Source organism: Coturnix japonica, chromosome 18 (genome assembly GCF_054131305.1).
Source record: "Coturnix japonica strain WE chromosome 18, WE-NBRP24, whole genome shotgun sequence".
Classification (NCBI taxonomy): Eukaryota; Metazoa; Chordata; class Aves; order Galliformes; family Phasianidae; genus Coturnix; species Coturnix japonica.
Window position 1 is genome coordinate 9,958,612 of NC_140680.1, and position 17,300 is coordinate 9,975,911.

At 44.5% G+C, this 17,300-nt stretch overlaps 1 protein-coding gene across 2 annotated transcripts in view; it reads left to right on the forward strand.

The window, feature by feature from the left end:
- Window positions 1-159: 159 nt before the first annotated feature.
- Window positions 160-17,300, forward strand: part of ERGIC1 (endoplasmic reticulum-golgi intermediate compartment 1) — a 49,417-nt gene continuing 32,276 nt past the window's right edge. For both annotated transcript variants that reach the window (XM_015876083.2, XM_085519200.1), the window contains exon 1: window positions 160-281. In XM_015876083.2, the coding sequence (XP_015731569.2) occupies window positions 262-281 (20 nt within the window). In that variant the 5' untranslated portion in view covers window positions 160-261. The remainder of the gene's footprint in view (window positions 282-17,300) is intronic.

Here is a 17,300-nt window from a genome sequence, read left to right on the forward strand (position 1 = left end):
CTGCTGCTGGTGGTGGTCACTTCAAACCCTGACCCCAGCACACGGGGCCGAACCAGCATCATCCCAACACCTCCCCATCTCCCGCCGCTGCCCGTAACCCGGCTGCGGAAGCTCCGGCCGGTCCCATCCGCCCAATGGGCTGAGCGCTGCGGGGCCGTCACTTCCTGGCCCTGCAGCCGGCGGCAGCGAGGCGAGAGCCGGGCCCGGGGGGCGGCGGGGCCCTCAGCCTGCCCGGCACCCGGCACCACCAGCACCAGCACCATGCCCTTTGATTTCAGGAGGTGAGTGCGGCCGGACGGGGCCGGGCTCGTCGCTGCTTCGAGAGCAGGTGTTGTAAAACAGGCCGGGCCCGGGGAGGAGCGGCAGCGCCAAGTGGGTCTGGGTCGGGGCGTGGGAACCCGTGGCCCGGCGTGTAATTATCGTTATATAATGGCGTTGTGTAAAGCAGAAGGAGGAGTGAGGAGTTTCGAGCGGCCCCGGGAGCGGGGGGTGGAGAGGCCCCGGGCGGCGGTGGGGCCGTGGGGAGGCGGCCGGGATCGGGCCTGGAGGGCGGGGTGAGGCCTGCGAGGGGCTGGGGCCCGAGCACTCAATGTACATTCAATGTGCACTCAGTTTACACTCAGTGTGCACTCTGTGCACTCCCAAAGCGAAGCTAAGGGACTCCTGTGCTGCTGTGGGGCTGCAGTGATAACCGCAGGTTTGACCCTTTCCTAAATCAAAGCTGTGTAACTCTCCAGTGCAGAATGCACTTATCTGTAGGAGCCTTTTCATGTAGGTTCTATCCTAGCGTTAGGATTATCATAGAAATACACTGATCTGGGAATTGAGGCCTATGAGATCTCACTTGGGGTACTGTGCTCTTATGTGAACAGCTCTGAGCACTGATGGAGCTGTGGGTTTCCCTCTTCACTGCAGGGAGTTGGACCAGATTGCCTTTAAGTGTCCCTTATGACTCAAATGGTTGAACTCATGTTTTGCACATAGAACCACCATAAGCCATGCAGAACTGTCCCTTTGACATAGAGAAAATAGCACAGTTCTGTTCTCCCATACAAAAGCTGTGCACTGTGTTTCTGCTGTAACTCTAAACCAGGCCTCTCATTTATACAGGATGGCAGGATCTTGTATGTGATCTGTGAGGCACTGTTGAACATGGAGCAGTTGCTTCTGAATGAAAACTTGCTGAAGCTGGAAACAGCATCTACTGGATCATGTGGGATCCGGGTCCCAGAGCCCTGTTTCTTCCTTTGTATAAAGCTTGGTAGAAAAACTCTTCTCAGCTTTGGAGACATTCTGCCAGCTGCAAGCCCTGGTGCCATCTGTTTTCAGACTTGTAGAATACACGAACAATGAGGGATCCTGGGTTGTGGCTGTTGCACATAATAGCAGATAAAACGTTATTTCAGATGTCTTAAAAATGTGAGTTCTGTTGGATCTCCAAATGCAGCTTCACAAAGAGTAATCATCTTAAGAGAGAGCACTTGTGCTGTGCTTCAGAATGGTGTAAAGGTGTTGAATAAAAGCTCAGTTAGTTGGATTAATAAGTTACAGAGACATCAGTTCCCATCTGCACTTTAAAGATTCACAGGTGCAAGTAAGTTCTTTGTCATCGAGTTGGAGGATTAGAAACAGACATGTCAAAGCACCTACTCACACAGTGTAAGTGTACTGAAGTTCATCTTTTCTGCAGAGATGAGACTTCAAAGGCCGCACTTGGTATAAACCAAGAACTTCATGGTACAGAGAAACTAATGTCACATACAACAAACTGCTTTCCTCTTTTAGCAGCTTGAACAGAGCTCAGGAACAGCATTTTTGCAAAGGTTAGAGACAGTCTTTTAGCTCTTCTGCTCATTGTGCAGTCAGTGGAACAAACTCTGTTGAGGTTGGAAAGTTTTATTTGAGTAGGTTAAGAATGATGCATGCGTTAAAAATGTGCAGCTACTTCCTGACAGTGATATAACACGACGGGCTGAGAGGAGGGAAGTTTCCACCTGTGGTGTATTTCTGAAGGAAGACGTGATGGTTTCTGTCATTTAAATGCAAGGATTTTCTGTCAGGGATTTCAACTGGATGTTCCCTTTGCGAGGTACAGTTTGGCACTCTGTCTTTACCGTAACACTTCATGTGTGTTACCTTATGAATGAAGGATTAGAGTTAGATAAAGAAATTGCACCTATGTATCTTCTAGAGTCCAAAATTTAGAGATTCCAAGTAGAAAGATATTCTTTTTTTTTCCAAAGCCTGCAGCTTTCACCAATGAAGACCCTATTCTCCATTAGTTGAAGTTTAAGAAGGCATTTCTGGCCATTTGACTTAATCTTTCCTATCTCATAGACTTACGGGTTCAGATTTGCCCCAGTTGGAGAACACAAAGTGCTTGGATACATTACTTGGAAGGATTCTCCTTGAGGCAGAGTCTGAGGTGTCCTGGTTGGTATCAGATGTGGAAACAGCTTGTTTTATCACTCATGCAGCGTATTTATTTTTCAGTAAGATTTCTGTTTTCTTGGCTTATCAACGTTGCCAATCGATTCCTTTTGCCAATATAAAATGCATTTCAATTAGAAATAAAATAGTATTTTTGCAGTAAAAGAATTTCAAGTGCATAAACAAGAGTTTTCTTCTGAGTGTTAGGCTGTTAATAATCCTTTGCACTTGCCCAGTGCTTTCCATTTGTCAGAGCATTTCACGTGCCCTAATCTCTGCTGTCCTTTGATGGTTGTAAGGAATCGAGTTTCCATTTTATAGACTGGAGGCTTTGGTACAGGTGTGTTTTGTGCACATTACAAGACATCAACCCTCCTGCAGAGCTCCTGAATCAGTTTGTATGTACAGAAAGTCTGGTTCCTTCTCAGTTTGTAAATCATGTTGTCGCTTCTTGCCTTTTCCATCAACACGCTGTTGCTTTTTCCTTTCCCTGGTTTGTTAGTGCTCATCTCAGCAAAGCTTCGTACTTATCTGGGGATTTTGAGGTGCACATGTGAAACAGAGAGGGTACTTTACCCTTGAGCATTTAAGACAGTGTCACCTGTGTATTTGCAGCTTCTGTAGTCGTTAAAATCATAATTAGATTAAACTGTATAGCTTGGGTAATCTTGAATGGTGATTGCAGGCCAGAAGGTTTCTCACATGTTACGTGATCTGCTCAGCAAAAGACTTAGCACTGGAGAGCAGCAGTGCTGGAGTTCAGCTTGCTCTAACACTGAGAGTTACAGGAGTAGTAAGTGACTTCTTTGTGCTGGAAGTAGACATGGTGGGGAGAAGCTTGCTGCAAGTTCAGTTTGCTTCTGAATCTGATGGCTTTTCTTGGCATCTGCCTATTTGCATGACACTTACTGATGGCTTTGTTGCAGTTTCTGAAACTCCTCTACTGTGCTGGCAGCTGTAACTGGGCTGAGACAAACAAAAATAGACAATTCCGAAATCAAGTTTTTGTTCTAACTGGGGCGATTCTCAGTTGTGCCCTGACCACTTGTGCAGCAGAGAGTAGCAAACAGCTGCACATCCTTATTTTTATATTCAACCAAACACTTCAGAGTTTATTTCTCACTACTAATTCTGACGCTTTGATTAAGACTTCTGTTGTATTTTTCCCCTTATGCCTTGGTATCCTAAATGAAGTACTGTTTTTCACCAGTATGTTGTGCCTGGATTTTAGAGGTCAGGAGGAAGGAACCAGGCTTAGAAGGGATTTTGGTTTAAGTGCTGATTTAGAGTGGAAGTTCTTAGTGGCAGATTTATTCCCTCTGAACAGCACAATGGAGTCCACAGTCAGTTGCTCCATGGTAAATCTGTAATAAATGGTACCTTCTACATGTGTATTCTGATGGACTGCTGAACAGTGTTCTGGTTGTTCTGGGCCACGGGCAGGTCTTTGGTTCCCATTTGTGTTGTTGTTTTTTTAAAGTCCAATCATCCAGTCAGCTGAAACTGACACACTTTCAGCATTATTGCCTTCAGGAGAGGGCAGTGTGATTAGGAATGTTTTTAATTTCGACCTACGAGTGGTGATGGCTAATAGGCAAACTGATGCCCGAGACAACTGGCCTGGCATGGTTGCGAAACTGGTGATAGAAACTGCTTCAGCAGCATCAGGGAGCTCTGTTTGTCCTCCTTTGATTCCCAGGCAGATTAGTGAGATCAAGCTGGCAGATAGTAGGTGATCTGCAGTCTTAAGAGAAAAATCTTTTTCAGCACTAAGCCACCCCTTTGACAGAAGGTTCTCACGCACTTCTGAGCTTGAGAAAAATAGCTTGCTTTCAGTCTACAGGCTTAAGGAAAGGAGCAAAGCTCTCTCTCGTAATCCTACCATTTTTCTTTTGACAGATTTGTGAGGGTCATGACTTAAAAGCTTTCTTGTAACACCTCAAATCTCACTTCAGCTTTTAGGGGAGTTGTTCTGCTCATGTGTGAATGTTTGCCAGTTGTAAAGCTAGAATAGGTGAGATGTTAGGAACAAATACTATTCTCAGAGGGCAGTGAAGCACTGACATTGCTGCCCAGAGCTGTGGGTGCCCAAGGCCAGGTGGGATGGGGCCCTGGGCATCTTGATATGAAGGGGGGTAACCAGCCCACTGCAGTGGGTTGATATTGGGTGATCTTTAAGGTTCCTTCCATCCCAACCATGCTGTGATTCCATGTAAAATGCTGAGTGACATTCTGGCACTGCCTAATGACTGTCAAATGCCAGTGGAAACGTACATATTTGTTCAGCAGTTTAATTTGCAATCTCTTTGTGGAGTCTCAAGCAGCTCAGTGTTTCTCATGGGATCGCAGTGCTCTGTGCTCCATCCACCTGCGCTCCCTCTCAGCTCATTGTTTAACAAGCTGCACTAGTACATAGTGGTTCATTTGGCAAAGTTACTTGCTGAACTTACTTTCCAAATAAGCTGTCTCTCCTGTAGAACTGCACGCTGGTGATTGCAGCAGGTATCACCTGTTCTTGGCTGGAAGATCGCGGGGAGGACACGAAAGAAGAATAAGAAGCCACAGCCAGCTGGAAGGGTTTCTCCTGGTTGGATGAGTTGTGCTTAGAGCTGTGCATGCAGCAGTATCGAGAAGGTTTGCATGTGCCCTATACTGAGCTGTGTGTGGTCATGCTCGCTTCCACAGCCACAAACCACAGCCATTTATAGCCAGTGGCCGAAACACTGCTCTGTGTTGGTTAACTAGGTGCCTCTGTACACATTGCAGGGACTGCACTTTTTTGTTGAGCTGTTTTAATATCAGCTGCCTGCTCCTGAGCAACTGGTGGCTCTGTGAGCATGCTCCTGGTGAGCGTGTTCCACCTCAGTATGTTGTGCAATGCTTCACAAGGCTTCACAAGGCTTCGTGGGCTGCTGCCTTACGTAACTGCTGGTGCCAGGCCGTGCCATGACTAACTGCATTTCAACAATAGCCCTTTGAGGGCACCTGAAAGATTATTCGGCAGTCAGATGGGCACATAGCAGTTGTACAGACAGAGCCTGTTGATGCCTGTGCCACAAATAACCAATTATACATTGAGTGTAAATATTTCTTCCTAAGTCTTCTTAATACGTTATTTATCTTAAAATAGCTGGAGTGGAAAATTGTTCTTGAGTAAGTACAGGAATATTAAATTCCGGCTCTGTAGGAAAGTTCTGTATTGTTCCTTCTGAACTTTAACTGTCCTGCTTTGTTCCCTCGTTGATGACACAGATGCTTTCTTCATGGCATCATAGTTCGTTGCTGTGAAAATGACTGAATCACAGTAAACAGAGCTGAAGCAATACTGTGGAGGGAGAAGCTGTGGAAGTCGTTGAGCTTGTATTTTGAAGAGTGCAGGAGTATTTTTTTTAGGTATGTAATTCAAATGTCAGAGGTGGTAAGAAAAGAACAGTCTTGCAATGAGGGAAGAAGTCGTGGAATCATCTGGTTTTTTTGTCTTGTATCCAAGCACAAGCTCTGAAATGTCTATGGATTCCTGCACCAAGGCAGCTGCCCCCAGAATGGAAAACTTGTGCCAAAAAGCTGTTAATAACGATCTTGTCTCGATCTACAGGCCTTCCTTATCCTGATGTGTTGGTGTATTTCAGTTGTGATCATGGCAGGTGTGCACCAATGAAGTCCGCAGTTAGATGGACTGTGTTTGAATCGAGTGTGTTTGGATAGGTTTTGTTTTGCCTATTCTATTTCTTTTTAAGAATGTTTGCAGATGCAGTTATGTATCTGGTTTAGTCCAGATAAGCCAGAAACACAGACTGCCTTTTAATGCAGGAGACATCAAAGTGCCATGTTAACGTAGACAGGCATGCAGAGCTACCAGCAGAATTTCAGGCTCTCCGGATTTCTTAGTATTTATTTAATAATCATATCCTAAGGCAGATCACATGTTTTGTTAGTTGCTGTCCACATCCATAGACCACTGTGTACTGTGGATAAAAGGCTGGAGAGCCCACCACAGGACCAGCTCTGCCAATAATGTAAATAGGATCATATTTTCAGATACAGGTGAAATCTCAGACCTTCACTGATTTCACAACAGTAAATCAAATGTGACCCTACTGAATCTGGTTGCTGGAGTGTGACAAGTTGTATCTTGACCAGCAAGTGCTGGTAAACCGGGTGCCAACTGCACATTATGGGTGTATGATGGGTCTGTCATTCATGTATTTCTGGCAGGGTGGGATCACTATGGCTATTTCTTGACAGCTGAGTCAAAACCAGGAACTTCATCTGGAAGCCAGATGTTACTTTCGAGCTGTGCTTCCTCATAAGGAGTACAATTGTAAACATCTAAAAGATAGCACTGAGTTCTAGAAGTATATGCAGAAATTCTCCCAGATTGGAATATAAATAGGACAGTCTGAACCAATCACTTTCATGAAATCTCTTGCTGATGCAGAAGAATTTATCATGCAGTAGAGTGTGGACTGGTCTTTGTGCTCTTAAGCCTTATGAAGATGGAGCTGTTTTCTTCACTTTATTGTTCTCCCCCTCCACTTCCCTTCAGCAGAGGTTATTTGTCTTCAGGCAGTTCTGTGTTACGTAGAGTAGTGCAGTGCCAGCCTCACATTTGCTGTCCTGGCTTTCAGAAGGCAGTGTTCAAAAAAGAAAGGCACAACATTCTGATGCTACGTTAATCTCATTTAATTTAATTGTGTCTTGTTTGAAGATGTTCAGCTGTAACAGACAGAAACAAAGTCTTAATGTTTTTTGATTTCTAGAAACTATGAGAGAAGTATCTCTTATTTTTCCCCCTGTGGATGTGTTCTGGTTTTGCTCTGAATTCCACAAATAGGTAATTTCTGGGTAATTATAGTTAGAGTTTTGTAGAGATCAGGACTGTCTGTGGGGAGAGCTGAGAGGAGGGGATGTGCTCAGGCACTGAGGCCAGCAGCACTGGGAGCAGCAAGAGACTATGGGTCAGTGTGATAGAACTGGGGGAGCAAGGCAGGGAAGAGAAGCTCTGTTCTGAGGGGTCTTTCGTTGGAAAGGGAGCAAAGTTGAGGACCAAGAGGCTCACAGAGGGAATGGGTGAGGTACAGGGCTGGGGGATGCGGGGGAGTTGCAAGGAGCTGGAGCTTCTGAGCTTAAAGGGGATGGAGGCTCTGCAACAGGATGGCTGCAGTTTACCTGGGCTATTTAAGTATGTGGACAACTTAATTAGCTTGTGGAGAGCCGTATGTTTGATCCTGTTCCTCTTCTCTCTTGCCCCCTCCTCTCTTTCTGATTTCCAGAATACGGTACTGCCACGCAGACGTCCACTTGTTTTCAGCCCAGTGAAGGGCTGGGTCCCTTTAAATACCAGTCCTTTTACTTGAACATTTTTTCTTCATGACATTTTTCTCCCATTTTGATGAAGCAAAGTGTAGTTTGCTCACTTTATTAAAAATACATTTCTCTTTCATCCTTCATTTTGACGCCTGCCTCGCTGCCTAAAAGGAAATAAAATGTTTGCTGGCAGGATTCCACCATTGAGTTTCTCAGATTATAAATACATTCCTCCTCCTAATTACCTTTGAAATATGCTTGAGCCTAACATTTTATTCAGGAAAGAAAACACAAAAACACATTAAAAAACCCCATGTTATACTGCTTCCTTTCTTCCATTCGTCTGTGGCATCTAAAATAGTTTTCACTTTGGGGTTATTTCAGTAATAGCAATTCCTGTGTATTCCTGGGCAATAGAAAACAAGGTCCTTACGCACCGAAAGAACAAGAACACAAAATTCAGAGCACAGCTGACAAGAAGGTATTATGCAGAACAGGACAGAGGAGTAAAGGAGGCTGGCTGAAGGGAGAAACCAGCAGGAATAGCTCCTTGAAAAGAAATCTGTATGAACGGAAGCTGAATCCATTCATTTTGTGCCCTCTTTATATAAGTGTTGTGGGGATTCATAGCCTTTTGTCCTAGAAGTAAATGCTTTTGTTATTTCTCTATATAAAATCTTTCCTGTACCTGCTAAATAACCAGAAGCCCAGATGACATAATGCCACAGAAGCTGCTGCTGAGCGTGTTTCTCTCGGCCCCTTTCCCTAAATGTCCATTTACTTAAATGCTGTGTTATATAATGAATGACAGTCCTCATGGCTAACCTTGTTTTCTCATTCTTAGTGCTCCTCCTTGTTTCAGAAACTTCCTCTGTTAGTTTCATTATGTTCTTGGAACTCGAATTAAGAGGGAGGAGCCGGCTGGCAAGGAAAACCATTCCCTCATTTCACTCCTTGGCCTTCAAGTGTGAAGAGTCAGCAGTCAGGAAAAACAAAAAGAACATAAATAAAAGATACTGGAGAATTCTGCTTTGAAAAATGGTGTAATGTGAGGATGAAATGTAAGTCATGTAGGGCTTAAGGGTTCCAGTCTTTTCTTGCTTGCAGTATGGATAAGCTAGTTTAAAACTGCATTAGTTCCTCCTTGTCCAGTCCTTGGCGTACCAGAACTGGCTCCAAGTAGTTCAGGATTAAACAGTTTCCAGTGTGATTTTGAAGCCTTGGGCGTTTGTGCATCAAAGCTCAACTTCTGCACTATTTGTGTTAATGCCCCATTGTGTGTAAATGAGGACTAGGTGATTACTTAACGTTGTTTGTGTATTATCTGCTGTTACGCAGGTAATAATCTTATTAAATGTGTTAATGACTGCTTGGTATTTACAAGTATCAGTTTATTAGTTAGGCATTGAATCTGAATTTGCATCTTGAACTTGCGTTTGGGGCCGAACTTCAGTACTTATATATAATGTGATTACATCCTATACATCAAGTTCCGTTAACAAGATCACTTATTTTACTTTACACATGCTTCAAAGTTTGGATCCCAATTCAGGAAACTGTTCCTAATCAAGGCTGTTCACAGACATGCACTCTAGGTACAGCCCTGTGTCTGAACTGAGACTTGGCTCTTGTGCTGTGTATCTACTTTGTTTTCATAAACATCTTCCCAGAGCTTTTACTCCTGGAGACCTTCAGAGATGCTGGGGCTTTGATCAGTAATACTTCATATTTCTGTTGAGTTTTTCATCTGTAGGTTTTAACGTGTTTGGTGAAAAGCCGACAGATGTCACCAGCTGCCACTCTGCAAAATGAAGAAGCTGAAGTAGAAAGACTTAATTGACTGGAGCAGCAATTACAGTGAGTCAGTGCTGGGAGCAGAAGAGAACTCCGTTCTATTCCCATTGCTGCGCCCATTGCATGGGATGGCAGCGTGGCTCTGTCCCACAGGCTGCCTTGTGCTGCTCTCTGCACATCATGTTCTCATCTGCCGTCAGACAGGAAACACAGAAATTTCATTTCAACAAAGAATTAACAATCGCAAGAAGAAGAGTTCAGAGTTGGCGGTTCCGATTCTCTTTCCCTGCCACTGACTTCCTGCAATTGTTCTTCGCTGCCTATAAAAGAGGGTGATAGATTTCTCTGTTGGAAGCAGAGTTGCTTTGCCTTAGCTCTGCTAGATTGGGCAAGAGCTAAACGTTCTTGCAGGTGTCACAGAGGTACTTGCCCTTGGGTGGACAGAAAAGCAGCAGCATCTGAAAACAGGACTTCTGAAAGAAATCTTAAACTACCATTTTACCTACTAATTGAAACAATACTGCTTCCTCTGTGTGTGTAGGGGAAGGTGTTAGGATGAGGCATCTGTCAACTTCTTTTTTGATTTTCATGCTTTTCCCCACTTGTCTCACATGTCCCCCATGCTCTTGACCCACAAGTCAATCAGGGGTCTCCGTTCCTTCCTATGGCTCAGAAACTGCATCTTTTCTCCTCTCATGCTTTCTTAAGGTGGGAAATTGCTCCGGGCTGCTAGTCAGAGCAGGTCTGGCTTTGTTTTATAGCAGCTTACAGACACCTGGGGTGCACAATGCTGCCTACACAAGTGGCTGTGTCCTTCTCTGCCACCTGCCTGGCCGGCTGCGCACTCCTGCCTCACCCACGGGAGCCTGGTGACGTCTGGGCCCTATCTGGGTCAGTAGGCAGAGGAGAGGCCTGTCCTCCTTGTTCCTTGATCATCATTGTCCCAAGTACCAGCTCTTCTGGGCTTATCTACTTTACTATTTTGATAAAATCAAGCATGCTGTAGGTAGGTACATGCAGTGGGGTAATTGATCTTTCAGGCCATCTCCAGTGCCGTAGGAGTCAGCCTGCTGTTACACTGTTGAATAAAATCATTTTAACAAGTAAGGAGCATAATCTTTTTCTCTCTAGGTATGGTCACAGTGGCTCTGGGTATGGATTTAACAGCTGTGAATGGTAACAGTCCTATCAGCAACTTCAAATGGGTGACTGAGATTTTATTTTTAAGTAGATGGCTTTTTGTTAATCATAAGAACAAACTATGTGTGCAAACCCGACTGTGCTGTTTATTCTACCTTGACGTTTAATTTGGCGTGAGCAGTCAGACTGAAAACTAAATTGGTAGGTTTGTTTTTTTCATGATACAAAAGCAACAGCTTTGCTTTGAGGGATCTCACTGTGAGTGCCTGACGTGCTTCGAAGAAAAGGAACAAAGCCAGAGGGGTCCACCCTGTGTTAAAGGCAGCAGTTGTTTGTGTATAAGCCTGCTGCTTTCCTTGGGAGGTGAGTGGCCCCTAAGAAGGTTAAAAGCTCACAACCTACAGCTGAATGCATGGCAGCTCCTGACATTTGCTGTTGATATCAGGCCTGCTCTTACTGCTCCATAACTCAAAGGCTGTTAAGGCAGTGTTACTGACAGGCAGGGATGAATTGTCCCCAAGCCATTATTAGAGAGCAGTGACCCAAGGAAACAGAGGAATGGTTGCTGCCTGTTAAACAGCTTTGGTGTTTTGGTGGAATATTCTTTTTTCAGCTCTTAGCTGAATGATTCGATTTCTTTGGTTAAAATTCTTTTGCTCTTCTGGTAGCACTGGAGTTTGTCCCTCTGTCTGGCTTGGTTAAAGGAGTATGAGTTGTAATGCTCTGGGGCAGCAATTTCTTCCCTTCTCTGTCTCGTGCCTACAGCCTGAGAATCTGTTGTACTTTCTGTCCGTGTTGTGGAACATGAGGAGGTGGATGGGGCTGCTGGTTACTGGATGTTTCAGTGGGTGCTTTCAGTAACCCAGCATTTTTGCAAGGTTGCTTCCTGAAACTTCAGCAGTGTCGTTGAGCACAGATTCCACAATACCTCAAGCTGCTGGGGTGGCAGGTTTTTGCTGACATGTTTTTTTCTTCTGATTCTTGTTAGGTGAGGGACATCTCTTCGCCCAAGCAGAAAATCACAGGGGTGTAAATATTCCCTGACACAAAGCTGCATGCCTTTGGTGGGAAGGTTTCTCTAGAATTACTGCTGGGACTACAAGAAGGGTATTTCCCTTCTGCCATCAGTTTCCAGCCTGAATGAGCTTGCTCTGACAGCAATGTGCTGCTATACTCATTTTGATTCCATGAATTCAGGCAGAAGGTATCCAGTGTAGACACAGTATTACTGTCTTTTCCTTTTCCAACCTGCACTGATGGCTGGGGGCAGAAGGAACATCCTGAGACAAACACAGTCACAAGATGCTGTTCTCCCCTCTGTAACACCCACCTCCTCCAATATTCTCCTGGAGAGATAAAATGGAGTCTGTGTGCACGCAGTTGTCTTTGAATGTCAGATGGACTCAGTCCAACTTATAGTGAGCTTCTTCCTGCTTCCCATGTCCTCCTTATAAATGACAAAACATTTCATGCAAAGCGAATTGCAGAACTCTAAGCTGTAAGTGGTATCTCTGGTAAGAGCCTTAATAGCAGCAGGTACTGAGTGCATCATGATCTGTAAACTCTTCTGCTGTCTCCAGGGATGCACATTCCAGTTGTGGTAGCAGCAGTAATAGAAGTTACAAGAGTAAAAGATGGTTTGTCTCTTCTATGGCATCTGAATAAAAATTGTCAGCTGGCTGGATTCACTGATGTCTGCATGAAGTAATTAAAGAGTATAGTGTAATTCAGAAGGGTGAATCCTAAAGATGAGTTAATTTAGCGTGTCTCAATAGTAGGTGCTTACAAAGATGTTTTCTAAACTGTTAGCAGACAGAGCTGCCTTGGGCTGGCTATTACTGAACAGGGAATGTGTGAGGGGTAGGTGTAGCTGTCCAAGGCACTTTGATGGCTCTACTGCTCCTGGAGTCCCTTCCACGGTGGATGTAGTTGCCATCAGAAGCAGCCTGTGGTGGTTGTTTAGATTCAGTAGATGTTCCTAGAAGTGCACCATGTGGTGGTTTTCCTACTCATCCGGATAAAAAAAGTGAAAACAACAAATAGTGCTTTGCCTTCTGTACATGAAAAGGACCTTTTTCTTTCTTTTTTTTTCCTAAGAATAACTTTCTTAGTATCTCATCTGCGTAAGATACCTCTGTGTTGTATATTTCTTGAACGTACGGCTCAGGGTACAGGGTGTAACGGGAGAAGTTGTCTGTTCTATGTCGTAACCTCACTTACTGGTGAGTATTCAGTGAATGAACTTTGTGAGGAACAGGCGAGCTTTGTTGTGCTAGTCAGGAATTGGCGTCCGTGTGGAGAAATACTGACATCAAGCCCTCTTGGACTGTTTTTACTTGAGGCCTGCAGCCATGCTCTGAATCACCCTTCTTTGGTTTGCGAGAACGACTTGATAAATAGGAAATAAGAGCAGCAATGTTGCACTTGAATGTACCTCTGGTTTGTAGGAGCTGTGCTACTGGACTGTTCAGCTGATCACTGTCACTGATCACAGCACCGTATGGTATGGGACCTCCCTTGGACTCAACTGGGTCAGCTGTCCTGGCTGCATCCTCCCCAGCTCCCTGTGCACCCCATCCCTTGCTGGCAGGGCAGCACTTGTCCACTACCTGGTCTCCAACGTGCGACATGCTGGAATACAAACTCCAGCTCAGCAGTTCTTCTGATTTCTTGCTGTAGTAACAACAGAGTCTTTACAGTATTTTCAAAGTTACCTTTCTGCATTTATACTCAGTAGTCCCCACTCTCCTCCTCCACCCCCACCTTGTTTAGTTGAATCTGCTGTAGAATCTTCAGCTGCTTGTCTAAGAAAATCACCAAGTTACGTTTCAGCTGTTACGTGTGCGGTGCCTGCAGGTTGCTTCCAGTGACACTTATTTGTTAACAAGGCAAATTGGTTCAGTAACACCACATTCCTCTTCTTCAACAAGCTATCAAAGCTACCGATGTCTTGTAGAATTAAGGTTGTTTTTCACTGTGCACTGGGCCAGCTATAGGGAGTGAGTAACGTCACCAGAAATTAAAGACCTTGGTATCAAACATGGCATCTGCTGAAAAACATTTGCTGCTTCTGAATGCTGGTTAACATGGGAGGTGGAGGAACTGAGCATTGTTTAAACACCCACATTCTTCTCTGTAAATGTGAGCCATGGACCCTTGATGCGAAGGGTCTTCTGTTTTCTTCCTGCCCTGATGAGGGCTGTGCACACTTGAGGCTTGCAACAGATTCTAAGAACTGAAGAACTCTGTTTGTCCTTCTCTGATTTTAGCTCCTTTACCTATCAAAGTTTCCCCTTGCTACACAGCATTCAAATTCAGCCAGCACTGAGCGCTTACAAGTATTGATTTTTTTGTATTGCTTCTTACTCTGGAGAAAGATAACAGCAGCTTACAGAGATGCTACTGTAGCATTATACTGAAGCTCCTTTCAGACTCCCAGGATAATGGAAAGGATTTTTCTGTTCGTGGTGGTGGTAATCTTCAGCAGAATGATGTGTTTATTACCTAATTTCCTGATGTATTTCAGCTCCAGACTTGAAGCTGTTGAGGTGCGTGTGAAGCATGCCATGCAGGATGCCCTTCCTGGAGTAGCTCATCCCTGCTCTCAGGGCAGGGATTTGAAGTATCCACACTAAAAATCATAGAATCACCAAGGCTGGAAAAGACCTAGAAGATCATCTCATCCAGTCCAGCCATTCACCTGTTACCAATAGCTCCCACTAAACCATGTCCCTCAACACAACGTCCAGTCGTTCCTTGAACACCCCCAGTGTTGGTGATTCTGTTTGAGCCTCTCAGTGGGAAGCTGCACAAGGATCGTGCTCACTGGTGCCATTGGATCTGTTCATTGACGCTCCTGTCAGGGAGATGAGAAGGTTTCTTGCTATGTCCTCAGCATTGGATAGGAAAAAACTGTAGCATTCGCTGGCACTAGTCATGAGCATTGGTTCCATGGAACTCTGACATTACCAAACAGCATCTTTTTTTGTTGACATCCATGCTGCCATTGAAACAAAAGACAATAGATACACTGGATGTGTCAGGAAATTCCTTTGTAACACTGATGACAGCCCAGTGCTATCTTTAGCTTTGTGCTCTGGTACTGCAGGGTCCAGCCCTCCCTTTGTGAGGATCTGCGTGACCTGGAGGAAGAGCTTTCACAGTAAAAACTCTAGTTGTTTCTATACTTACGGCTATGTCAGCTGATGGACTCAAAGGTGTTCCTTCACCTTACAAGTCTTGCCTTTCTGAGTAAAGGAATAAAGTTGCCAAAAGCCTGGTCTATAATAACCTGCTGGCCAGCCTGTGGAAACTGTGCCTGCGTGCTTTGTAAGTGCAAGGTCATGTCTGCCTTTGTGAAAGTGGCGTTAACTGCTCCAGCTGAGTTCACTTCACAGTTACTTGAGGTGATGAATGTGCTGGAAATCTACGCCCTGATTGTTAAGGATAGAAGTACAAGCACATCGAGGGGGATGTTCACAGCATGGTACAGCGTGTCTTGCTGCTCTATGGGCTGGTACACTTCTGAACGTCCAGTCTCCCTCCAGTATTAGTAATACCTTCCATTGTGTCGAGTGTGCTGGTATCAGGCAGCTTTTGCAATAGAGAGGGCACAAGGTTCCTCTCTGTTCCCAGCAAGTAAATACTCTTCCAAGTGACCAATGCTTCAGGAACCTTAAGGCTTGCTGGAATTTTTCCTGCAAGTGCTTACAGGAACATCTGACCTGAGGGCAAGTAAAACCTGTTCACTTTTCCATGCATGTAATTCCGCATCCTATAGGCAAATCAGATCCAGAGACTTGCTTAAATCTCTTAGCTGTGTGTCATAGTCAAGGAGGGAGATAGAGTATAATGTAGTTGAAGAGGCGGGAAGCAGAACAGCACATCAAGAGGGTGAACTGCCTTTTAAGCACTTGAAGCCAGCTGATGAGCTTGGCTGGGAACCATCGATCATCAGCTTTCTGTAGTGCCTTTGCCTGTTCCTGGCTTACTTGCACCAACTTAATTTGTTGGTTTTGGGTGTTATTTACATGGTTAAAATAGCAGGCAGAGAAGAGAGAAGCACACTGTGACATCAGCTTTCCACTGAGTTAAAAGATGGGATTATTTCGTTAATCCTGTGATGGATCATCTTTTTAAAACCAGTAAATATTTCTGACCGTAAGAAAAAATTTCCTTTTATAGTATCCCCAGACTGCTGTTTTTCCTGACTCCAGTGTGGAGGTATTTCCCATCTCTAATTGTTCACTCATACTGAAAAGCTCTTGCATTTTCGTGTGCTTTCTCTCAGTTCTTTTAGCTGCGTTGATGTATTATTGTGACCATATTATTGTGACCATAGCGAGATGCTGCCAGCTTTCAGCATTTTATGGGCTGTGAGCAGGAAAGATCAGCTACTTCCTCTGCCCGTGAGACCATGATGTCACCAGCTTCTCTCGGCTGCTTTATCATCCGCTGCTGCTGTTGCTTTGGTGTATGTGGAAAGAATGTAAACAGCACTTTCCAGATGTTCTCAGGGCAGCTGGAGAACCATAAAAGGACTCTTTGCTTCAGGAATATTACTGATCTGTTTAGGCAATGGTAGGGAATAGAGTCATGAGAACATATAGCTTTGTGTGCATCCAGTGCAGCGTGCTCTGTCAATTATATCACATGAGCAAGAGCTGTGTGCAGTTAGCAAACGCCGCTCTGTCTGCTGCTGTGGCCCTGTTAGCTGTCTTTGGAAATGCTACACGTGCTGAGTTCATCCTCATGAGACCCTGAACAGATGGACTCTCCGTACTTCATAGGTGAAGCAGTGGTTCATCAGGACAGTTAAGTGATTGCATAGCGAGTTCAGGATGTGAACTGCGTAGGTGATGTTCGTGATACCATCCTTCCTTCTCTCGTCCTTTCTTCCTCCAGTTTCACATCCTGAATAAAACGGCAATAGCATCCTAACCTAATGTGTGGCAAATGCTCACAGTGTGCTTCCAGATTGTACCACTGATTTATATAGGTGCGGAATAAAGTAAAGAATGCCGATGTAGTTTTTGAGTTCTCTGTGTAACATTTGGTGTAGTAGGAAGCACTGAATCAATGCAGAGCTGTTTCCTCTTGGTGCCATAGAGGGGAGGAATTTGGAAGTCGGCGTCTCTCATGCCTGTCCAGGACTGGAAAAAGCATCAAGTCTCACTAGTGCTATATCCAAAGAAAGTCTATTCAGGGGGAGAACCAGTCACTTCCTTCTTTAGGGTGTGTGTGTGTTTTTAATGCATTAATTAATTTTTATTGAGTGGTGGAAAAACTGATGTCAAGAGCTGCATTGCGGCTGGACATGCAGCAACACAACGTGGTAGGAAATAATACAGCAACATCATGAGGGCAGTGAAAGTTTAACCATGGGTAGTTTAAAATAGCAGAGCTGAGCCATATGGATATTAAAAGATATGACTGAATCAAAACAACTGTCTAATATTAAAATGGATTTTGCAAACTTCTCGGGTTAATTTTTCCTGTGTATCCAATGTCCAAGGGTCAGTTTCTTGCCTTAACATCATGATTTCTGGCTCTGGTTTTCGTGAGCCTTGGCTGCCATGAAATACAGAACACAAGTTGAAATGTTGGTTGTGTCTTGCTGGTGTGGTTTT